Source organism: Salvelinus sp. IW2-2015, linkage group LG14 (assembly GCF_002910315.2).
Source record: "Salvelinus sp. IW2-2015 linkage group LG14, ASM291031v2, whole genome shotgun sequence".
NCBI lineage: Eukaryota > Metazoa > Chordata > Actinopteri > Salmoniformes > Salmonidae > Salvelinus > Salvelinus sp. IW2-2015.
The window spans coordinates 22,099,258-22,124,636 of NC_036854.1; the positions used below are offsets into that span (position 1 = coordinate 22,099,258).

Consider the following 25,379-nt stretch of genomic DNA (forward strand, 5'->3'; position numbering starts at 1 on the left):
TCTCTTTCCTTTTCTTTCATACTGAGCTGGAAAAGAGATCACTCTGTTCCCCTTCTACTGAACCCAGACACACAGAGGAGAGAGAGAAGCTAAGAGGAGGGAGGGATAGAAAAGGATGGAGAAAGCTAGAAAGGAGAGAGAATGTGTCTGTCAAGTGTGTCTGTCAGCCCCTGAGCAGTGACCCAACACAACCGTGTCTCTGTCTCTTCAGTCTGTTCTGACTCAGCAGACTCCCTACAGGGTTTGGGCTGGGTGACATTTTCAAATGCCAGTTATACACCCTCTGCTGTTACACTGGTATCCACTGTTAACCTCCTAAGTGGAACATCCCATTACTATTTCATATCACATTAAAATGAACTATGACGCCAAAAGCTTTCATATTTAAAGATTGTGTAATGTTCTGTTTCTTTATGGAGGTCTCTGTTAAACTACCCTTTCTAAATATTTTTGCTGGATTAAAGCAGAGAAGAAGGAAACATCATCCACCCTGTGTCTGTATCTAAGCCTCAGGGTTACTCTGCAGCCTTGGAGGTAGCCTTGGTCCTCCTGGCCAGGCGGAGGCGCTGCCTAGCCCGCCCCCGCCCTGCTGTACAGTAGAACTCACAGACTTCTGCTGGATGCGTAAGAGCACGCGCTTGGTGCAGCGGTCCACGCTGGCCGCCCACTTCCTGTCCGCCTCCCTGTCCTCCTCCAACAGGCAGCGGCGCTCGGCACGGCTGAGGGTGACGGGCCGGACTAGCTGGGCCCAGTTGAGGTGGCCGTAGAGGCTGCGCTCCACCACGTACGTGATGTTCAGTTCGCTCACCGCCGTCCGGCTGCGGAGCCTGCGAGTGGGGAATGCCCAGCCCCCACACCCCCCTCCACCCAGCGTACCACCCTTAGCCTTGGCCAGGTCACAACGGGCGGGGGGCGAGGGGGAGGAACAGGAGGAGGGCACCCCTGGTGTTTTGGCGCAGTTCCGGGAGCGCTGGTAGAGCAGGTGTTTGGTGGAGTAGGCGTAATTGGGGTCAGGCTTCCTGAGCCAGCTGGTGTGGTGACGGGCGGGTTTGGGGCTACCCTGGGAGACGTCATCGAGGGCAACAAGGAGGCGGGGCTGGGGGTGTGGTTTGGGGCGTGGCCGGGTGAGGCCGTAGAAACCGTAGAGTGTGTCATTACTTACCCCATGGGAGAGAGAGGTCAGGGCTTTCCGCATCTCGCCCTCCGTCATGGAGTGCGACACCTCTTCGGCCTCGGCACCACAGCCGTCCAGCTCCGAGAAGGAGGATCCACTACCTCCCACTCCGGCGGCTCCCAAACCCTCAGGCCCAGCAGGGAGTCTCCTGGGAGGCCGGATGAGGCCGTGGGTGCTGCTGGACTTAGAGAAGGCCTTGACCAGCTTGTGTCCGGACCAGGTAGTGTCCAGGCTGCTGGAGGAAGGGGAGGTGGTCAAGCTGTCTGTGTCCCCATCCAGAGAGAGCTGGTCCTGGGTCAGGGAGGACATGGATGCATCCTGGGGCAGGCTGGACTTCTTCAGGACCCCTGTGTACAGGGCTGTGTTGTCCTCACATGTAGGAGATGCCTCCAAGCTCAGAGAATCTTCAGGGAGGAGAGGAACATCATTTATCCATTACAGAGTAACCTCAAAAAGAGCAAAAACACTTCTATCCCATTCACATTTCCACTGAATGTTTACAAAGTGCTGTGGGATAACGGAATTTCTGTTACGGGATTTCTGTTACGAGATTTCTGAATATACAGTTTGAGTTAGTATGGAGTCCATACTAACTCAAACTGTGTATTCAGAAATCCCTATGGACATGTGCCGTACCTTCGGAGCCGCGTTTCTTCCCCTCTTCCACCTTGATGAGTTTCTTCCTGACGCGGCGGGTAGAGTTGACCAGCTTGTGGAGCCGTTTGAACTTCATTGAGTCCTCTGTCTGCTCATCATCAGACTGCTCCCGAGACTGAGAGGGAGAGAGGGGACGTCACAGGAAGTCCAAGACACACTGTTGTACAGGGACCCCCAGATCCCTAGCCATAACCCAGTGACCCATATCCACACACAAGAGGGGTATTAGCCTACAAATCTATTAAGTCTTCAGCTGGTCTTTTCCAACCTTTATGAAACAACATTGTGGTGTAGGTGTTATTCACTCAAGTCTTGGGGAAACTCTTGGGGAAACTCACAACCCCATTTATTCACACACGTAAAGCACACCGTTTTGGACGTAGGGTCACATGTTAGGGGTTGGTGACAGTTATGGTGCACGTTTTAGGATGGACATAGTTAGTGATATGAGAGTATGGAGGGAGAGTTGGGGGAACATGTATAGTACTGTAGGACACATTGTAGGACACATTGTTGTACATTTGCATTGCATGACATTTAATATTAAAAACATATTCAGGTCACATGAAAAAACGAGCCAAAACAACAAAATCCCTGAACCAGAGAGGACGATGTGCCACAGATATTCACCACAGATATTCACCACAGATATTCACCACAGATATTCACCACAGATATTCACCAGATATTCACCACAGATATTCAGGGAGCTTGGTATGTCTGGTGTGTGTCTAGATCAGGCTTTAGACTGAGTGCTGCCTGTTGGAATGAGCCTAGAGCTGTTTATTACCCAATAGACACTAAATGGAGGCTCCATGGCATTGTGCTGAGGTACACAGAGCTCCATTATGAGGGTGTGTGTGTGTGTGTGTGTGGACTGTGGAGAGAGGAGGGAAGTTCAATTGGGCATTACGACGGCATTAAAAATCTCTACAGTGGAGCAGAAACAGAGGGAACAATGATGTCACCAAATGCTTCATTAATATGATGATGATGGCGCCGGAAGCTTCATTAATATGATGATGATGGCGCCGGAAGCTTCATTAATATGATGATGATGATGGCGCCGGAAGCTTCATTAATATGATGATGATGATGGCGCCGGAAGCTTCATTAATATGATGATGATGGCGCAGGAAGCTTCATTAATATGATGATGATGGCGCAGGAAGCTTCATTAATATGATGATGATGGCGCAGGAAAGCTCATTAATATGATGATGAATGGCGCAGGAAGCTTCATTAATATGATGATGATGGCGCAGGAAGCTTCATTAATATGATGATGATGGCGCAGGAAGCTTCATTAATATGATGATGATGATGGCGCAGGAAGCTTCATTAATATGAATGATGATGGCGCAGGAGCTTCATTAATATGATGATGATGGCGCGAGCTTCATTAATATGATGATGATGATGGCGCGGAAGCTTCATTAATATGATGATGATGGCGCAGGAAGCTTCATTAATTATGATGATGATGGCGCAGGAGCTTCATTAATATGATGATGATGGCGCAGGAAAGCTTCATTAATATGATGATGATGGCGCAGGAAGCTTCATTAATATGATTTCATGAATGGCGCAGGAAGCTTCATTAATATGATGATGATGGCGCAGGAAGCTTCATTAATATGATGATGATGGCGCAGGAAGCTTCATTAATATGATGAAGATGGCGCAGGAAGCTTCATTAATATGATGATGATGGCGCAGGAAGAGACGGCTGCCGTTTTACAGGCTCCTAACCAAGTGTGCTATTGTGTGTGTTTTTTCGCATTATTTGTAACTTATTTTATACATAATGTTTCTGCCACCATCTCTTATGACCGAAAAGATTACTCACCTCGAACTGGACAAAGATTTTTTCATTAACGAGTCAGACGAAAAGGATTTACTTCAGACACCCGACAAGGCCCACATCCCCGTCATTAGCATGAAGAAGAGACGGAGATATCGCGGACGTAGGTCGGGGTGCCTTGTAAGGATCCGCTCTACCATCAGTCCTATTAGCCAACGTGCAATCATTGGATAACAAAATGGACGAGCTCCGATCAAGGCTATCCTACCAATGGGACATTAAAAACTGTAATATCTTATGTTTCACTGAGTCGTGGCTGAACGACGACATGGATAACATACAGCTGGCTGGGTTTTCTGTGCATCGGAAAGATAGAACAGCTGCCTCCGGTAAGACAAGGGGTGGCGGTCTGTGTCTATTTGTAAATAACAGCAGTAAATAACAGCTGGTGCGTGCTCAGTCCCCTCCTGTACTCCCTGTTCACTCATGACTGCATGGCCAGGCACGACTCCAACACCATCATCAAGTTTGCTGATGACACAACAGTGGCCTGATCACCAACAACGATGATACAGCCTATAGGGAGGAGGTCATAGACCTGGCCGCGTGGTGCCAGGATAACAACCTCTCCCTCAACGTAACCAAGACTAAGGAGATGATTGTGGACTATAGGAAAAGGAGGACCGAGTACGCCTCCATTCTCACCGACGGGGCTGTAGTGGAGCAGGTTGAGAGCTTCAAGTTCCTTGGTGTCCACATCACCAACAAACTATCATGGTCCAAACACACCAAGACAGTTGTGAAGAGGGCACGACAAAACCTCAGGAGACTGAAAAGATTTGGCAAAGACTCCAGCCACCCAAGTCATAGACTGTTCTCTCTGCTACCGCACGGCAAGCGGTACCGGAGCGCCAAGTCTAGGTCCAAAATGCTTCTTAACAGCTTCTACCCCCAAGCCATACGACTTCTGAACAGTTAATCAAATGGCTACCCGGACTATTTGCATTGTCCCCACCCCCCATTTTTACGCTGCTGCTACTCTCTGTTTATTATCTATGCATAGTCACTTTACCTCTACCTACATGTACATATTACCTCAATTACCTGGAACAACCTGTGACTCTGTTCCGGTACACCCTGTATATAGCCTCGCAGCTGTTATTTTATTGATGCTCCTTATTTATTTTTTAATTCAGTTTATTTTTGTAAATACTTTAACACTTTTTTTCCTTAACTGCATTGTTGGTTAACTTCTTATGGCTGAAGGGGCAGTATTGAGTAGTTTGGATGAAAGGTGCACAGAGGTGCCCAGAGTAAACGGCCTGCTCCTATGTCATAGTTGCTAATATATGCATATTATTATTAGTATTGGGTAGAAAACACTCTGAAGTTTCTAAAACTGTTTGAATTATGTCTGTGAGTATAACAGAACTCATATGGCGGGCAAAAACCTGAGAAGTTCCACTTCCTGTTTGGATATTTTCTGGGGGTGGCAGATTTTCAACCAAGCTCTCATTGAAAATACAGAGAGATATGGATGGGTTTTCACTTCCTACGGCTTCCACTAGATGTCAACAGTCAATAGAACTTAGTCTGATGACTCTAATGTGAAGGGGGGCCGAAGGAGACAGGAATGAGTAATCCTTTCCATGAGGTGCCCACGCATTGAACTGGCGCGTTCACGTGAGAGTGAGCTCCGTTCTATCTCTCAATTGAAGTCGATGTAATTCTCCGGTTGGAACGTTATTCAAGATGTATGTTAATTAACAACATTCTAAAGATTGATTCAGTACATCGTTTGACATGTTTCTACTGACTGTAACGGAACTTTTGGACATTTCGTCACGTTATAGTGGACGCGCTTTGWGACTTTGGWWWKGKYKWYYRRWMRMSMWWWCSAAAGTAGCTAATTGGACATAAATAACAGACATTATCGAACAAATCAAGCATTTATTGTGGACCTGGGATTCCTAGGACTGCATTCTGATGAAGTTCATCAAAGGTAAGGAAACATTTATCATGTATTTTCTGGTTTCTGTTGAGTCCAACTTGGCGGCTAATTTGGCTATTGTTCTGAGCTCCGTCTCAGATTATTGCATGGTTTATTTTTCCGTTAAGTTTAAAAAAAATCTGACACAGCGGTTGCATTAAGGAGAGGTATATCTATAATTCCATGTGTATAACTTCTATTATCATCTACATGTATGATGAGTATTTCTGTTGAAACGATGTGGCTATGCAAAATCACTTGATGTTTTTGCAACTAGTGAATCTAACGCGTCAATGTAAACTCTGATTTTTTTATATAAATATGAACTTTATCAAACAAAACATGCATGTATTGTGTAACATGAAGGCCTATGAGTGTCATCTGATGAAGATAATCAAAGGTTAGTGATTAATTTTATCTCTATTTCTGGTTTTTGTGAAAGCTATCTTTTGCTGGAAAATGTCTGTGCTTATTGTGGTTTTGTGGTGACCTAACATAATCGTTTGTAGTGCTTTCGCTGAAAAGCCTATTTGAAATCGGACACTTTGGTGGGATTAACAACAAGATTACCTTTAAAATGATATAAGACACATGAATGTCTGAGGAATTTTAATTATGAGATTTCTGTTTTTTGAATTTGGCGCCCTGCACTTTTTTTTGTTTTTGTCATATCGATCCCGTTACCGGGATTGCAGCCATAAGAAGTTTTAAGGGCTTGTAAGTAAACATTTCACTGTAACAGACCCGACCCAGTGTTGCTGTGGAAACCAGAGGAGAAAACAACAAATTAGGAATTTTCCCCAGAATGACTGCAGCTCGGCCAAACTAGCTCTGTGACAAACTCATCTCATCACATCACATGGTGCCTATACAACACCTACTCACATATGATGGTCAGAATAGTTTGTATTGTATTGTATTGTATTGTATTCGGCGCATGTGAAAAATAAAATTTGATTTGATTTAACTCTCACACAAACACACGTACGCACACACACACACACACACACACGTACGCACACAAAAACACACACACACACACACACACACACACACACACACACACACACACACATACACACACACACACACACACACACACACACACACACACACACACACACACACACAGAAAACCATCAGAAACTATTCTGACCATCGTATGTGAGTAGGCACCATGTGATGTGATGAGATGAGTTTGTCACAGAGCTAGTTTGCCGAGCTGCAGTCATTCTGGGGAAAATTCCTAATTTGTTGTTTTCTCCTCTGGTTTCCACAGCAACACTGGTTGGGTCTGGTCACAGACAGCTGGTCCACTGTTAGAGCCAGGGCACACAAGTGCACACACACACAAGTGCACACAAGCGCACGCACGCGCACAAAAAAATCCCCCAGCGTGTGAGAGAGCTTGAGTTAGTGCTCAGGCGAGTCTGACTGGGCTGTTATACATTAGGCCTGGAGAGACGCTCCCTTAGCTTCCCCAACCTCCAGCCTTGTATACATCTGTAACCTAACAAGATGACAGCTGCTGGCTTAGACCCAGCCTGAGTCTAGGGATACACCCACAACCAACACACACACACACACACACACACACAACACACACCACCCACACAAACCACAACCACACACACACACACACACAACACAGCAGAGTTAACAGCTGAGGGAGGATGCCTTTAACAGCTGGCTCTAGAAACACCTTTCATAGGGCCACGAGGGTGCACCGGTACCTAGTTGACACCAGGACCTCAATATTCCCCTGGACTCTAGTCACTTCAGACTTCTCAGTCAGAATGATGGCTTTCTGCACCATGGGAGCTCCGTGACCTGCGCATTACCATAAATCACTCTGGCGTCCCATCAGAGCCTCTCCCACCACTAGTCTCAGGGTGCGTGCTCCACACTCCATTCCTCTGTCGACAGCAGAACCAGACAACGAGGCCGGGGTCGAACCCTCTCATTTTGTTTTTGACAACCTCTCAGCTTGTAAACCCCAGAACGCCTCCGCCCTCACCCCGGCCCCTTAAACCCACTGTCCTCCTCTACCCTAACCACACACATCTGGCTGGAATACTCTTCTCTAGTTTCTACCGCTCCAGAGGACATTACAGAGTTGTGTCTTCAGAGACTGTGCTGTAATAACAGGTCTCTGTGTGTTGTTGTGTGTGTGTGCCCGCTGCAAGTTTAGAACCAGACCTGACTGAATCCTCCTCCAACAAGGCTCATTACTGAGGTAATATAGGACATTACTGGAGTGGTCTATGTTATTATTCTGAGTTATTCATTATGCAGTGGGTGTTGGTGTTGAAGTGCATATTGTTGCAGAGGAGGGGTGATAATGACCTAGTCCCTTAGACGCACCCCTGAGGGACACCAACGTCTGGAACACGACGCAATCAGAATCAACCAGTGGTGAAAAGATGCTGCGGTCAGCGACCCTCATTGAACAATGTCCACACACACCACACACACACACCAACCACACACAAAACACACACACACACAACACACACACACACACACACACACACACACACACACACACACACACCACCACACACAACACACACACCACACACACACACACACACACACACACACACACACCCACCACACCTATCATTAATCAGCATTGAGTCTTGCTGCAGAAATCATGGTGTGGTCGAGCATACATGGTGCACATACAAACTAAACCAGATCTAAAACGCCCAGTAAAAACTGGTGCAAACCGAAAGCAGTTCCCTGCCTCACAAAAATACAGAAAAAACATTGAAATCTAATTGAGCATGCTAAGCAGTTGAGTGTGACTTGTTACTCACCGCTTTAGGCATTTAGGACAGCAGACTTGTGCTTTTACCATTCCCAGGTCAGCGTAAAAAGCATGCATTACCATGCATCAGGCTGGCCCTGTCCCATCTAGTCCCAGGTTAGTCACACTGCACACGGCATATCCAGAGAGAGACACGCACAGTCACACAACATACACACTCACAGCATTGACACACACTCTGACACACTCCCTGCAGCTCGTTGGCAAAGGCAGCTCTGCAGAATGAAAGCGATGGGAGAGTGAGAGCGAGCAGGCTGCTGGTGCTATTGAGCAGCAGCAGAGAGAAAAGGCATGTTGTGCCTGGAGGAGAGAGGAGAACAATCCCAGCGTTTGAGCCCCTGACCCTGCCTTGGCCCCCACATCTCTAATGGCCAGCCCTGGAATGTGGGCGCTCTCTCTCTCTCTGCTCCGGGGGGATGAGAGAGATGTAGAGACAGAGAGGGAGGGAACGATTGGAGAGGGAGCAGGGCAAGAGGACGGATATTTGGACAGAGCGACCACAGAGCTACACAGACGCACACACAAAGAAACACACAGACACACATAGCAATTTGAAAGATGGGGGGTGACCTAATTCCATTTGAAGGTGGCGGACATTACCCCCGGTACATACCCCCAGGCCCAAAAGAGGGAAGATATTTCCTAAACGGATCCATTTTAAACTGATGTTTTATCAAGCAGAGCCCCCCCTCCTCCTCCTCCTCATGCTGCGTTTCAGGGGCCTGAGGGGAGTGAGAGCTCTTTGTCCTCCCTCACTTCCTCTCTCCCTCCGGCGGCGCGTACAAACAGCCCCGAAGACAGGCCGAGTGTTCCTCCGAACAATACACCTCCAGTCATCCCCCTATCCTCTCTCCCTCTGTCTATCGGACATCCCATCCATCAATCCAGTTGGACAGGAAGCAGGCCTCTGGCAGCCGAGGGCATAGAGAGGGTTAACAGGGAGATTAGCCTGCTAGGGCCCTGTCTGTCTGCAGCTCCACATCAAAGGGCAGGCAGAGCCAGACTGTACAGCAGGCCAGACTCAGACCCTGGGCTGGCTCTCTGCATAATGCCTTACAACAGGCCTTTCTCATTGAAGGAATCCATTTATTACTAGAAAGGAATAGTTTCAAGGAAAACTTTGCTTGCATGTGAAAACTGTTTGAAAGCCTGACAGAATTTTGTCCAGAATGTCCACAGATCCACATCATAAAGCCAGACCGTATACTGCAGGCAGCTTGGTGTAGATGTCTTCACGGATCTACCCGAACCTGATCCCCCTTGGATTCAGCTCGGTGGCATGTGCCTCGGATCTGTGTGACAATATGTGAAATACTGACCGGATCCGATTATTTTTTCATCTTAAATGACTGTCAGGGCGTCCCCTTTCATCAATATGTCAATATCCTTGTGACAAAATGACATATTTGCTTCATGAAAACCAGCCACTGCACACTGCAGACACGTGACACGGGTGAAATAAGCTATAGGCCTAGCTGTTGTGGGAGAGGAAGAGGACGCAGTGGAAACAAATGATAGCCTAGGCCAGGGTCATTGATTTGTTTAGGCTTGGCCTATTTACAAGGGTATTTTACTATTTTATTAACAGTTAACTTATGTTGAATGACTCAAGTCAAGTGTGATACAGTATTTGTCAGCATAAAGATGAGTGACTAGTTTTGTGGCTTTTGTTCAAAATAAACAACTGATACTGGAGAGTTACCGACACATTCTTTCTGATCGTCTAATAAATAGCCATTTTAGACCAAGTTAATCTGCTCATGTTGTGTGTGTATGTGTGTGTGTGTGTGTGTGTGGTAGACTGATAAACCTGTCTGCAGAAAATATTGTAGCCTAATATTGAAAGGCTGCTGATTTATTGATTGTGTAATGCATGGATAAGTATAAGAAATATCAGGACAACTTCTCTCTTAAATGATGAATCTTTAATGAACCCTCTGGATGGTAGTCCTACACAACTGTGGAGTGGATGACTTTTCTATCAAACCCACATCCAAACTAATCTCAGGCTGTATAGGCTAATTCTGTAGGCCCAAAGGATACATCTACATTTTATTTTGAACAAAAAATATTACGCTACTATAATGACTTATTTAAATATACCATTGTTATGTGGTGATTTTAGGACGCTAAATAGTCAGCAAGCGCTGTGTGTTAGAAAGTGTTAGACATACCTTCAGTCTAAATCAATGTTTATCAAAAGAGTGAAATAGGCTAGTTTGTGATGTTGAAATATGCTAGTTTGTAATGTTAAAAAAGTGAACTATTCACTACTCAGTCTGGCACGCGATGATCATCCCCCCCAAAATTGTCCTGGTCAAGAGAAATTAGGAACATATTTTGGAAAACCTCAAAATGTTCTCCGTCTAACTATAGGGATGTCATCATGAAAATACTATCCTGTACACCACAAATATTTTAGATACAACCGAAAATGCACCGACAATTCAAAACAATTTTGCTGGCTTACGTTTTTAATCTTTTGGATCCATTTGGGTTGGATACAGACCCGACCCAATTTTGAATCTGATTCTCTCTCAACTCGGACACGTTTTGGGTCGGATCTGGTTTACCTTGGATCCGGATCGGATATAGATTTTCAAGCGAAATGACCCGATCCTGTTGGGGTCGGGTAGGAATTTCACGGATCCAATTCGGTTCGGATGTCAATTTCGGGATCCGAGAAGATCTCTAGCTTGGTGTCAAAGCTGTGGCGCCACCATGCTAAAGCAGATGTCTTCAGAGCAAAAGACACAGTCAGCTAATTAATATGGAATAGGAAGTGTAGCATGCTAGACAGTACAGTACAGATGTCAAGGCTGCCGATCATTCAGAGGGAAGGGAGCGTTGAGCCCCAGCTAGTAGCAACTGGGTTTCCACAGCAACACATACAGTATGTGCATAGAAATATTTGGGCATTCAAGTTGGTGTTTTTGTGGTGGGTGTCGATTACCATCTTCACAGGAAGATGTGGGTCTGTGAGTTTGTATGTTCGTGCACACACACGCACACACACACACACACACACCCACACACACACACACACACACACACAACACACACACACACACACACACACACACACACACACACAAGTCCTCCATTCAGGCCTGTCAGCCCACATGTCCTTCCCCTGTGATCTCTCTTATACACAGCAGTGCAAGGCTAAACCCAAGAGGAAAACAGAGCTTGCTTTGACCCAGCAGGACAGAAGCGTTTGATTTGAACTATCATCAGTACAGTACGACTGGTCCCCATCCAAAATAACCACTCACATCCGTCCTGAGGATTCATGCAACAACATGCAATATCATCCCAGTGAGGCTGTGTTCTGTGACCTGCCACTAAACCCCATGGTCTGGAAGGACACTTCAGGACTGGGAGGTCTAGAGCCTGCTCTTTACTGACCACAGCTGGTCATCTGGACAGATACGTTCAGCACTGACTTATAGGGACATTTTACTCAAAAACGATCTTTTGGTATTTGTTTCATTAGTCCACTGTTGATACAGGCCCAAAATGTTTTGCATGTCAGCAGTCAAGTAGTCAAGATATTGGACTTTTAAGAAGAAAGGTGTCTCCAGACAAATCATCATATGATGGAGACATTTTCCTTCTTAAAAGTCCAAAATCTTGACTGCTGACATGCAAAACACCAAATACCAAAAGATAGTTTTTGAGTGATATTCCCTTTTAAGATGGAAGAAGGGGGAACAGATACTGAGTGGAATCAGGACTGGGGCTGGATGGAAATCAGTTCTTAGTTCAGAGTTCATCTTTAAGGACGACATTAAAGCGTTCTATAACCTTCATTATTCATTTTTCCTCTTCACTGCAGAATCCAGGGAGGGGATGCATGCACTGATCAACACAATCCCAGTCTTACAGGCTCACAGACTGCACTACACACAGAGTTAGGTGTCAACACACGCGGGATGCTGGGGTATGCCATTAGTTAATATCCAGGTTAGTTAGGGAAGGGACGTCACAGCCAATGATCTCATACATGTGTCCTCACACACACAAATACCCACTCCAAGGTAACACACACACACACAGACATAATTCCAACATGAAACAAAACAAAGACGGCTGCTCCTCTGTGGGGCTTTGATCCTGAGGTGTTTGGGGTCACGGGGTGAGAGGTGAAAGGTCAGAAGTACTTACTTTGCAGTTTGAGGACTGGTTTAGATTGGGAGTGGATCCATCAGTCCACTCTGCAGTGTCAGTACTGCTGGACTGTCTGCTATGGTTCTCATACTCCTTCAGCTATAGGAGAACAAGAGTTTAGAGAGAGGGCAGGGGATAATGGCCCACTCTCACTATAGAAACAGCTACCCCTCCACACACACACCCAAACCAACACCAAGACACAATGTAGATACAAACGTAGAACACACACACATACACAGGTCACAGGCCAATATAAGTGAGGTCCACCGAAACAAATACAAGACAAGACAACTGTTCACAAAGGCTGCTCATTGATTCCAGAGTCTGATTGGTTTGTTTGAGTGTCAGTCACAGTGGAGGAGAGTAAAAGTCAGACCAGCACCCAATAACACACCAGAGATACAGGAAGAGCTGGAGGAGAATCAACGTCTGCCTTGTGGAGAGAGACCTACAGTAATTCTACAAGACTGCAGTCACCCACGTCATTCTCTCCTTTACAGTTACCCCAGAGTGGGAGAGGGAGGATGATAGGAGAGGAGGAAGAAGAGAGGAAGAGAACAGAGAACAACAGAACAAATGAGCGGGATAGAGAGTAAGAGATGAGAAAAAGTGAAGACAAATTTGACAAACAACCAGATGAAGATAGACAGAGAAAGGAGAGAAGAGGACCACTGAATGCCAATCCAGCCACCACATCCACCCAGAGGACAAATCCAGAATCGCCCACCAGGGGGGGCTACTGAGCTAACATGTCCAGCTATCCCTACAGCATGAACAGGACCACACCCCCCCCCAGGTGGCAGGCGCCCTTGGCCAGGGTCTGCGGCGGCATGAGTGTGTTTGTGTGTAAAAAAGGGAAATGCAAAGCCAAATGAATGATTAGTAAGAGTAAGTCGTTTTAGTAAAAGCTGGATATGGAGCTTGGTGGATGAAGCAGGAGAGAGGGCAGGTTTGTAGCCGGGCGAGCCCACGATGCAGTGATGGAGCTGGGGCTTGGGGTCAGCTTGAGGGTGAGGTGGAGGTCCTCTCCAGGGCCTGGGTGGGGGTATGTCTGTCTGCCCCAGGAGCAGCCTGGAGAGGAGAGGGAGAGTGGGAGTAGGGCGTACAGGGTGTGTAAGAGGGTTCCTACCCGAGCTAAAGCCTCTTCCACAGTGATCATTTTCTCCTTCACCATCATCATCAGCTGGATGCGCTCTTCATCACTCATGGTGATCTCACTGGCCACGTAGCCTATGTCCTCTCCTAGACAAAGGTCAGAGAAAGTCAATGGTCAGGGCTAAAGTCAGAGAATTATAAAACAGCTGGGGCATAACATAGAGTATTATGGAATAACATGAAAAATTGGCCAAAAATAAGTAATTACCAGATAATAAATATGATATTAGAATTGAATAATGTAATTTCCATTAAAATAACACACTGTATAACAAAGTGTAATAATGTCAAACCTTTTGACGTCTGCTGCATGACTCCCTTCTGAGACGTCTTGCGGAAATTCTGCCAGAAGGATTTGTTCTTCTTCTTATTGTCCCATTTACCTAGGAGGCACAGAGAGAGAGAGATTCAGTCAGACAACACTACGACACACACTCACAGACACCCAGACACATCAGAAGGACCCAGTGTTTAAGAGAGAGCATTATCTGGTGTGTAAATAAGGAAATGTTTAGAATTCAATTTTACTTGATTTATTCACTACCGGTAATTCAAATAAAATGGACCCCAACCCTGCTGGATACCTAGAAACAGTAACAGAAAACAGAAGTATTTTTTGTTAAAGTTGATTGCTACTAACCTCCAGAGCCGTCTTCAGAGCTGGACTTGTGCAGAGACATCCTGAAAAGTACAATGGTGACAGAAAGGAGAGAGAGGGTTAACATCAGAATAATAGATCCTTCTTCTTCTCAGCATCACACACCATTACTTCTCTAGCACAGAGACGTCTAAACACTGGGGACCTTCAGGCAACCCTGTCCCTCTGAGATAGAACATAAGCCGTTGTTTTGACACGATGTTGCTGATGTCTCTGCGTTTCTGAATTTTTACTCTGGCTGCTGTTCAATGTCTTCACCACTAGAGGACAGTGGTGGAGCTCTACAGACACACACAGGCTGGCTCCTGAGGAGCGCAGAGCAGAGATGCCTTTAGAAGAGAGGAATGGGGGATGAGAGGAGAAGAGAGTAGAGGTTGTAAGAGAGGAGTGGATGAGAGGAGAAGAGGAGAAGGAGGAGGACAGGGCTGATGGGAAGATGGGGAAAGAGTGGATTGGAGTGGATGAAGAAGGGAAGGGGAGGGGCAAAGGAGATGGTAGAAGAGAAAGGAGAAAATAGGGAAGAAGAGAAGAGCAGACAGAGAGAAAACCAAAGGGCAGACTCAGCCTGTTTCTGTTTCCACTTCCCTCCTCGGGATAGACAGGTCGAGAGAGAGACACAGAGACGCAGAGAGAGAGCGAGAGAGAGAGAGAGAGAAGAGAAGAGAGAGAGAGAGGAGCGAGAGAGACACAGAGACGCAGGAGAGAGAGGGAGAGAGGAGAGAGAGAGAGAGAGAGACACAGAGATGCAGAGAGAGAGGGAGAGAGAGAGAGAGAGAGAGGAGAGAGAGAGGGAGACACAGAGACGCGAGAGAGAGAGGGAGGAGAGAGAGAGGAAGAGGAGAGAGAGAGAGAGAGAGGAAAGAGAAGAGAGAGAGAGAGACACAGAAAACGCAGAGAAGAGGGGGAGAGAGAGAGAGAGAGGAGAGAGAGAAGAGGTGAGAGAGAGAGAACAGACGCAGAGAGAGAGGGAAGGAAGAGAGAGGGAGAGAGAGAGACACAGAAAACGCAGAGAGAGAGCGAGAGAGAGAAGAGAGAGAGGAGAGAGAGAGAGAGAGAGAGAGACACAGAAACGCAGAGAGAGAGGGAGAGAGAGAGAGAGAGAGAGGAGAGAGAGAATGGGGGAAAGAGTTAAGAGAGCGGTGAAAGTTACTGGAGTGAGGAGGAGTAAGGATGCGAGTCTCAAAACTTCACTTTAATTTGACAACCTGATTCTCACTGCCCTCAAAAGCAAGAACTCACAGCGTTGAATAAAAGACCCTAAAAGCTTCTCTAGAGTTCTATCAAACCATATAAATAGTACAGTTCTATATATTGACAAATGTTATCCCAAGTAGTTCCAGTCTTGGGCTGATGTTTGAGTGCTGTTTTCTCCTATTCTCTGTTTATCCTCTTCCATTCCCTCGTACAGGACAGCGCCCAACACAGAACACATGTTCACTGTGGCGAACTCTTTCTCTTGTTATGGAAGAAAGGGATACCACATGAATGGATCTATTTCAGTCTGTTTTCCAGAGAGGACTAACACATGATTAACTCATTTGTTCTCTTCAGACCCCAGGAAAAATGTTTGAAGAGTGATTGGCACCATTTAAATGTATTAGTGGTATAATGATAGTATTATACGTTTATTAAAGTATTTTGTGTTCACCAGTATATGTGTCTACGGCAGTGTGTGCTGGCAGTGTGTGTCTGGCAGTGTGTGTTCTGCGTTTGTCTATGGCAGTGTGGTCTATGGCAGTTGTGTCTATGGCAGTGTGTGTCTGGCAGGGTGTGTCTATGCAGTGTGTGTATGGCAGTGTGTGTCTATGGCATTGTGTGTCTATAGCAGTGTGTGTTATGCAGTGTGTGTCTAATGTGGCATGGTGTGTCTATGCAGTGTGTGTCTATGGCAGTGTGTGTCTATTGGCAGTGTGTGTCTATGGCAGTGTTGTCTATGGCAGTGTGTGTCTTAGGCGTGTTGTCTATGGCAGTGTGGTCTATGGCAGTGTGTGTCTATGGCAGTGTGTGTCATGGCGTGTGTGTCTACGCAGTGTGTGTCTCGCAGTGTGTGTCTACGGCAGTGTGTGTCTACGGCAGTGTGTGTCTACGCAGTGTGTGTCTACGGCAGTGTGGTCTACGGCAGTGCTGTGTCTATGGCAGTGTGTGTCTACGGCAGTGTGTCTATGGCAGTGTGTGTTCTTGGCAGTGTGTGTCTATAGCGTGTGTGTCTATAGCAGTGTGTGTCTGGCAGTGTGTGTCTATGGCATGTGTGTCTATAGCAGTGTGTGTCTATAGCAGTGTGTTCTATGGCAGTGTGTGTCTATGGCAGTGTGTGGTCTATGCGTGTGTCTATAGCATGTGCTAGTGTGTGTCTATGGCAGGTGTGTCTATGCGTGTGTGTCTATAGCAGTGTGTGTCTATGCAGTGTGTGTCTATGCAGTGTGTGTCTATGGCAGTGTGTGTCTATGGCAGTGTGTGGTCTATGCAGTGTGTGTCTATAGCAGTGTGTGTCTATGACAGTGTGTGTCTATAGCAGTGTGTGTCTATAGCAGTGTGTGTCTATAGCAGTGTGGTCTATGCAGTGTGTGTCTATAGCAGTGTGTGTCTATAGCAGTGTGTTCTGTCTATAGAGTGCAGTGGGTCTTATGCAGTGTGTGTCTATAGCAGTGTGTGTCATATGGCAGTGTGTGTCTATGGCAGTGTGTGTCTATGGCAGTGTGTGTCTATGGCAGTGTGTGTCTCATGGCAGTGTGTGTCTATGGCAGTGTGTGTCTATGAGCAGTGTGTGTCTATAGCAGTGTGTGTCTATGGCAGTGTGTGTCTATCAGTGTGTGTCTAGCAGTGTGTTGTCTATAGCAGTGTGTGTCTATGCAGTGGTGTGTCTATGGCAGTGTGTGTCTATGGCAGTGTGTGTCTACGGCAGTGTGTGTCGTAGGCAGTGGTGTCTATGGCATGTGTGTCTACGCAGTGTGTTGTCTACGGCAGTGTGTGTCTACGGCAGTGCTGTGTCTATGGCAGTGTGTGTCTATGGCAGTGTGTGTCTACGGCAGTGTGTGTCTATGGCAGGTGTGTGTCTATGGCAGTGTGTCGTCTACGGCAGTGTGTGTCTACGGCAGTGTGTGTCTACGGCAGTGTGTGTCTATGGCAGTTGTGTTGCTATGGCAGTGTGTGTCCATGCAGTGTGTGTCTATGCACAGTGGTGTCACGGCAGTTGTGTCTATAGCAGTGTGTGTCTATTGGCAGTGTGTGTCTATAGCAGTGTGTGTCTATGCAGTGTGTGTCTATGGCAGTGTGTGTCTATGGCAGTGTGTGTCTATGGCAATGTGTGTCTACGGCAGTGGTTGTCGACGGCAGTGGACAGTCTGTGGCAGTGGACAGTCTGTGGCAGTGCATTGTCTGTCAGTGCTCCCTGCTCTGTTGGAGTTATGGTTAAACACATGAATCATGCAGGGGAGTCAGAGAGGACAGCTTGTCCAGTAGTAGAGGCCCACAGAGACACATTAAGTCTGTCTTCATCAGGCATCCAGTGACCCACACACACCCCTCCTGAGAGAGATAAACTCAGGCCCTGGCCTCCATGCTAAAACACATCACACAAACACACACATAGACACACGCACGCACACACACACACACGCTGATGCATGCAGAGAGGTAGAGACAGGTGGTTGTCATTCAGTGAGGGTGGAGGCATGTGTGTGTGTCTGTGGCAGGAACAAAACAAGCTCGGACGGGTCTCCCCCTCCTCTTGTTTGAGGGTGTGTGTGCATAGTAGACGTGACGGCCTTCTGGCTCTATGGGAAAGTTTAGGGCCGTTATAAGCCTGGCTGCCATGGCAACATAATGAGATGCTAATGGTCTGTATGGTCTGTATGCTTGCCCCTCCTGTCCTTCTCCTCATCTATCTCTCTATCCCCCTCTTTCTCTTCCTCTCTCTATTCTCTCTATCTCCGGGTTAGGCCCCAGTGGGCCCCAACTAAGCTAATAGAATCCCTCAACAGAAGATCTTTTCTCCTGTAACCTAGCCCCGCTCCATGCTCTATAAATTACCACACACACACACCACCACACACACACACCACACACACACCACACACACACACACACACAACACACACACACACAACACCACACACACACACACACACCACACACACACACACAACACACACAACACACACACACACCAATGTTTCTAGAGTCTGTCAGTCAGACCACTGTGTGCTGGAGCTACTTAACTGGTTTAGGCTAAATCTCTGCATGCTTCTTATTTCCTACATTTCTCCTGCCTGGTTGCATTTTTTTCTGCTTTAGCCAACTTGTTGTAAGTTAGTACAGGGAGGCAGACTGTTGTAGCCCTTTCCTGCAGTCAATGACCCAAAGTGCCCTCTTTGCCTCATGGGTGGAATGCTATTACAGTTTTTCCAACTGCTTACACACAAAATCTTTTTCATGTCACACAATTTTTTAAACCTCTCACTCAAAGTGCAAAACTACACAACCAAATATCCAAAACCATAAGCTATTTCTCAGCCTTTGACTCAGTTGTCAATTGCATAAAACACTTTTTTCAAAACACTACACACAATTCTCACCTAAAACCCAAACATCTAACAGGAAGTGACTTGCTTTCCTTTTCCAAACACAAGCCAATCAAAATGCTACACTTATTCACCAGGTCACACCACACACTCCTCACATGTGCAAACACTAATAGCTTAACTGATCAATAACCAATCACTGCTTACTGTAGTATAGGCCTATAAATAGGCAAAGGTCAGATTACCTGTTTTGAATAATGGATGCCAACAATGGACAGAGAGCAAGAGGAGTAGGAGGGAGAGGAAGAGGAAGAAGAGGACGAGGGCAAAGAAGAAAAGGAAGGAGAGCCATCTCTGATGAGATTAGGGCAACACTTGTTGATCATGTGATCAACCACGTTTGACATGAGAGAGGCTGACTGAGAGTCCAGCCAACTTGAGTCGATTTACAGTGGCGTCCATATTCGAACCTTCAGAAATGAGAAAAGGTATGCAACTATCTAATGACTATTTTAGCATTACAGTAATGTACTGTAAAATACGTATGACTGCATAGTATTGCATAAACATTTGTAACTCTAAGCCATCCATTACTGCACTGCATTAATGAATGAGGTTGATTATCATGCGGTACTACATTTTTTTGTACATTGTTTACAGTTCCTATGCTGAACACATACTGTGTTTGATTCTGTACAGAGTGGAAAGGCAAAGACATCATGGAGGACGAGGACGCTTGTTTACAGATGTACAAGAGACTGCAATTATAAATAGGTTTTGGCCAACAATGCAATTAGGATTCGAGAGATAAGAGAGCATATCTTGAATAATGACACCATATTTAACAACATCAATGCTGTAAGCCTGTCGACCATACAACGCATCTCCAACGGCACCGAGTGACGATGAAACAACTTTACAAGGTGCCATTTAGAGAAACTCTGACAGAGTCAAGAATATGCGACATGACTTTGTAGAGGTATGTATGCAACACTACTTCAGTACTTCAGACATACCATATTACTCATCTGTATGCCTTTTGTCTGTTACAGAGAGTATTGGAGCTGGATGCCCATGTAATTCGCCATGAATTTATTTATGTGGATGAGGTTGGCTTCAACCTCACCAAAACCAGGCGCCGCGGAAGAAATGTAATAGGACAGAGGGCAATCCAAATGTCCTGGACACGTGGGGGTAAAATAACTATGTGTGGCTGCCATCACTCAAAACGAGGTCCTCCATCACAATGCCACACTGGGTCCGTACAACACCGGCCATATGCTCACTTTTCTGGATGCAATTTACACAATGCTTGTCCCTGATCCAGATCAGGAGCCTGCTAGATTTGTGGTTTTATGGGACAATGCTAGTTTTCACCGGGCTGTTCTGGTCAAAACTGGTTTGCCCCCATCCACAATTTGTAGTTTTGTACCTACCCCCATATTCATTGTTTCTAAATCCCATAGAGGAATTCTTCTCAGCCTGGCGCTGGAAAGTGTATGATCGCCAACCCTATGCCCGCATGCTGCTTCTCCAGGCAATGGAGGACGCATGTGGGGACATAGAGGTTGCCTCTGTCCAAGGTTGGATACGCCATGCTAGGAGATACTTCCCTCGATGTTTGACAAGAGAAAATGTATCTTGTGATGTGGACGAAGTATTGTGGCCAGACCCAGGCCGGAGAAGAGATGAAGCGTAGCTTAGCACTGGTGACTGCCCCCCCCCCCCCCTACCATTCCTGGACTGCCCCCCCGGGACCCCACACACACAATTGTGTTCTTTACTGTATTCTAAAGAATATACTTTTGGTTTACATATGTTTATGGTTTTGTTGTATGCTACTGTATACAACAGTAATGTTTGGCCTAATAAATATTTTCTGTTTCTACATTGCATTTGTGTTTACAGTGTACTTGTTACCCCTCTCAGCAGATTACTTTCACTGTAGAACATTGTATTGAAATGTAGATATAAGCCTATGAAAGACCAAAGAGCTTTAGATTTAGAACAACAGTGTTTACAGGCTATATCCAAAAATGTACTATTATGAAAGCAGTGTTTGCCATTTGATGCAAATGCTTCATTCTGACATGTGTTTATGGCATTTTGAATGCAGTGTTACATTTTGAAGGACATGTGAGGCATTTAGCATTTTGTGTGTGCAGTTTTAGGAATTGTGTGTAGAGTTTTGAAAAAAGGAGACAGTTTTGAAAACGTGTGTAAGCAGTTGGAAAAAATTGTAATATTTGTCATAATTTCATCATTAATAAAGATTTAAAAAATTAAACCTAGGGAAATCCGGTGTTTCCATGTCAAACAGTTTTGTTATATTTCAGTCTTCTGTTATGTATATAAAGTGTAATATTGGGATGCAAACTCAAAAAATGTTAAGCCCATAACCATGTGTGTATACTTTTGTTTCAAAGTAGATTTATTTAAGACTACCAAGAAACACTCTATGTGACCCTGATTTAGCCCACTACAGCAAAAGGTTAAAAGCATTTAGTTTGGTTCAAAACTTCCTGTTGTAACCGTGCACAAAGCAACGCTATGCAGAGAGTAAGTCCAGGACAGAACCATGTATGTTGTGTGAAGGAGCATTAAGCAGTGCCTTTACTTTCCTTGTGGGGTGGAGAGTTTTAGTCATGATCAAATTATGCCACAGGAGAGTAGGGAGTGTTCCATAAAGACAGTTCTGGCTCTGTATCTCTCTCGCTGTTGGGTGTGTGTACTATGCCTCGCCATCGCAGTGAGGAAATACTCTGGGGAAAATCAGACTGAGATGACTTGGCCTGAAAGCTGGTGTTTTAGTTAGTATTTTCAGAGGTCTATGTGGAGGTTATATGAGGACAGATTGTACAGTGCTATGCCAGTATTAAGCTTCTCTACGTCCACACACACACCACTATGACAGGAGTGAGGGGGTCAGAGAGAAACACACACGTGCACACACACCTCTACAAGGGTAATGAAGCAGTCAGGGACAGGGCCTGAAAGCTTGCAGTAGGTAGCGCTCAGTCCACTGGCTACAGTACCACACACACACACACACACACACACACACACACACACACACACACACACACACACACACAGACACAATCATCCTCTCAAGCTACAGCATGGCGTCCACTCTAACAATGGGGTCCTTACAAGGAGAATCGCTAGAGCCCAGAGAATGTCAATGGAGAGACAGGAGAGAGGGGACATAGCAGTTCTCTAGGAGAAAGATGACCTAATAATGATATAGCTCCTGTGTCATGTGATGTGTCTATTATATATCTGTCTCCCTCAGTGATAATGTCAACAGATGGTGGCTCACTACACTACACCAGCTCTATGGGAGAGTGCTGACGAGGAAAAAAGACACATAGTAACCCACAGAGCTCTGGCATCCGGGAGTGTGTGTGTGTGTGTGTGTGTGTGTGTGTGTGTGTGTGTGTGTGTGTTGTGTGTGTGTGTGGTGTGTGTGTGTGTGTGTGTGTGTGTGTGTGTGTGTGGTGTGTGTTGTGTGTGTGTGTGTGTGGTTGTGTGTTGTGTGTGTGTGTGTGTGTGTGTGTGTTGTGTGTGTGTGTGTGTGTGTGTGTGTGTGAGTGAGTGTGAGTGAGTGAGTGAGTGAGTGAGTGAGTGAGTGAGTGAGTGAGTGAGTGAGTGAGTGGAAGTGAGTGAGTGAGTGAGTGAGTACAGTGCCTTGCAAAAGTATTCATCCCCCTTGGCGTTTTTCCTATTTTGTTGCATTAAAACCTGTCATTAAAATTGATTTTATTTGGATTTCATGTAATGGACATACACAAAATAGTCCAAATTGGTGAAGTGAAATCAAAAATTCAAAAAAATAGAAAACAAAAAATATGTATATGTATTCAACCCTTTGCTATGAAGCCCCTAAATAAGATCTGGTGCAACCAATTACCTTCAGAAGTCACATAATTAGTTAAATAAAGTCCACCTGTGTGCAATCTAAGTGTCACATGATCTCAGTATATATACACCTGTTCTGAAAGGCCCCAGGAGTCTGCAACACCACTAAGCAAGGCGCACCACCAAGCAAGTGGCACAATGAAGACCAAGGAGCTCTCCAAACAGGTAAGGGACAAAGTTGTGGAGAAGTACAGATCAGGGTTGGGTTATAAAAAATATCAGAAACTTTGAACATCCCACGGAGCACCATTAAATCCATGATTAAAAAATGGAAAGAATATGGCACCACAACAAACCTGCCAAGAGAGGGCCGCCCACCAAAACTCACGGACCAGGCAAGGAGGGCATTAATCAGAGAGGCAACAAAGAGACCAAAGAAAACCCTGAAGGAGCTGCAAAGCTCCACAGCTGAGATTGGAGCATCTGTCCATAGGACCACTTTAAGCCGTACACTCCACAGAGCTGGGCTTTACAGAAGAGTGGCCATAAAAAAGCCATTGCTTAAAGAAAAAAATAAGCAAACGCGTTTGGTGTTCGTCAAAAGGCATGTGGGAGGCTCCCCAAACATATGGAAAAAGGTACTCTGATCAGATGAGACTAAAATTACATGTTTGGCCATCAAGGAAAACGCTATGTCTGGTGCAAACCCAACACCTCTCATCACCCCGAGAACACCATCCCCACAGTGAAGCATGGTGGTGGCAGCATCAAGCTGTCAAGCAGGGACTGGGAAACTGGTCAGAATTGAAGGAATGATGGATGACGCTAAATACAGGGAAACCTGTTTCAGTCTTACAGAGATTTGAGACTGGGATGGAGGTTCACCTTCCAGCAGGACAATGACCCTAAGCATACTGCTAAAGCAACACTCATGTGATTTAAGGGGAAACATTTAAATGTCTTGGAATGGCCTAGTCAAATCCCAGACCTCAATCCAATTGAGAATCTGTGGTATGACTTAAAGATTGCTGTACACCAGCGGAACCCATCCAACTTGAAGAAGCTGGAACAGTTTCGCCTTGAAGAATGGGCAAAAATCCCAGTAGCTAAATGTGCCAAGCTTATAGAGACATACCCCAAGAGACTTGCAGCTGTAATTGCTACAAAAGGTGGCTCTACAAAGTATTGACTTTGGCGGGGTGAATAGTTATGCACGCTCAATTTTTTTTTTTTTTGCTATTTCTTGTTTGTTTCACAATAAAAAATATTTTGCATCTTCAAAGTGGTAGACATGTGTGTAAATCAAATGATACAAACCACCCCAAAATAAATTTTATTTCAAGGTTGTAAGGCAACAAAATAGGAAAAATGCCAAGGAGGGTGAATATTTTCGCAAGCCACTGTATTTGCATTCAGCATGTATGTGTACTTGTACACTCTCTGTGTGTGTGTGTGTGTGTGTGTGTGTGTGTGTGTGTGTGTTTAAGACCTAACCACCTGGTATGAGGGGGTCCCAGTGATCCGGGATGGACAATAAGAACAGCTAACCCTAGGGAGCGGAGGCATATCCCACAGGAAGACCAGTAGGGTGACCCCTGTAGAGGTCAAGGTAAAGGTCAGAGGTCACAGGGATATCCTCTATGCAACAAGATCTTCTAAATTTGACGTAGTAGGGATCTATTTTTTAAGCATTAATTCCTTGTGGTTACAGGGTTAATTCCACGTGGTTACAGGGTTAATTCAGCGTGGTTACAGGGTTAATTCCACGTGTTCAGTGGTTTACAGGTTAATTCCGCGTGGTTACAGGTTAATTCCGCGTGGGTTTACAGGGTTAATTCGCGCGGGTTACGGGTTAATTCCACGTGTTACAGGGTTAATTCCACGTGGTTACAGGGTTACCTTCCCACGTGGTTACAGGGTTAATTCCTTGTGGTTACAGGGTTAATTCCACGTGGTTACAGGGTTAATTCCGCGTGGTACAGGGTTAATTCCGGTGGTTACAGGGTTAATTCCGCGTGGTTACAGGGTTAATTCTTGTGGTTACAAGGGTTAATTCCGTGTGGTTACAGGGTTAATTCCTTGTGGTTACAGGGTTAATTCTTGTGGTTACAGGGTTAATTCCTTGTGGTTACAGGGTTAATTCCGCGTGGTTACAGGGTTACATTCCCGCTGTGGTTAATTCCGCGTGGTTACAGGGTTTCCGCGTGGTTTAACAGGGTTAATTCCGCGTGGTTACAGGGTTAATTCCGCGTGGTTACAGGGTTAATTCCGCGTAGTTACAGGGTTAATTCCGAGTGGTTACAGGGTTAAAACAGAAACAAATAAAATGTTAACAGTTTAGGCATTAATTCCAAGTGGTTTGGTTAGGGCTATGGTTTAAAAACTAAAAAATGATGCAGTAGTACCATCAAGTATTCTCAGAGCTTGCTAGAGCATTGTGAACTGCTGTAGCGCAGTGGTCTGATCAGTGCACTTTGTCTCTCAGCATCATGAGTTCGCACTGTGCAATCATTTTTATTTTATTTTGTGAGAGCAAAGGAAGACATATATCGAT

General features: G+C 45.6%; 1 protein-coding gene across 5 annotated transcripts in view; it reads right to left on the minus strand.

The window, feature by feature from the left end:
• The window catches only part of LOC111972700 (SAM and SH3 domain-containing protein 1), a 357,764-nt gene that overhangs the window by 28,034 nt on the left and 304,351 nt on the right, over nt 1-25,379 (minus strand). For 3 of the 5 annotated variants that reach the window (XM_023999742.2, XM_023999744.2, XM_023999745.2), the window contains exons 5-10: nt 14,427-14,467; nt 14,080-14,169; nt 13,761-13,873; nt 12,626-12,727; nt 1,811-1,946; nt 608-1,578 (exon numbers count right to left, since the gene is read on the minus strand). In XM_023999742.2, the coding sequence (XP_023855510.1) occupies nt 608-1,578; nt 1,811-1,946; nt 12,626-12,727; nt 13,761-13,873; nt 14,080-14,169; nt 14,427-14,467 (1,453 nt within the window). The remainder of the gene's footprint in view (nt 1-607; nt 1,579-1,810; nt 1,947-12,625; nt 12,728-13,760; nt 13,874-14,079; nt 14,170-14,426; nt 14,468-25,379) is intronic. The other 2 variants (XM_023999746.2, XM_023999743.2) reach the window with 2 other exon arrangements.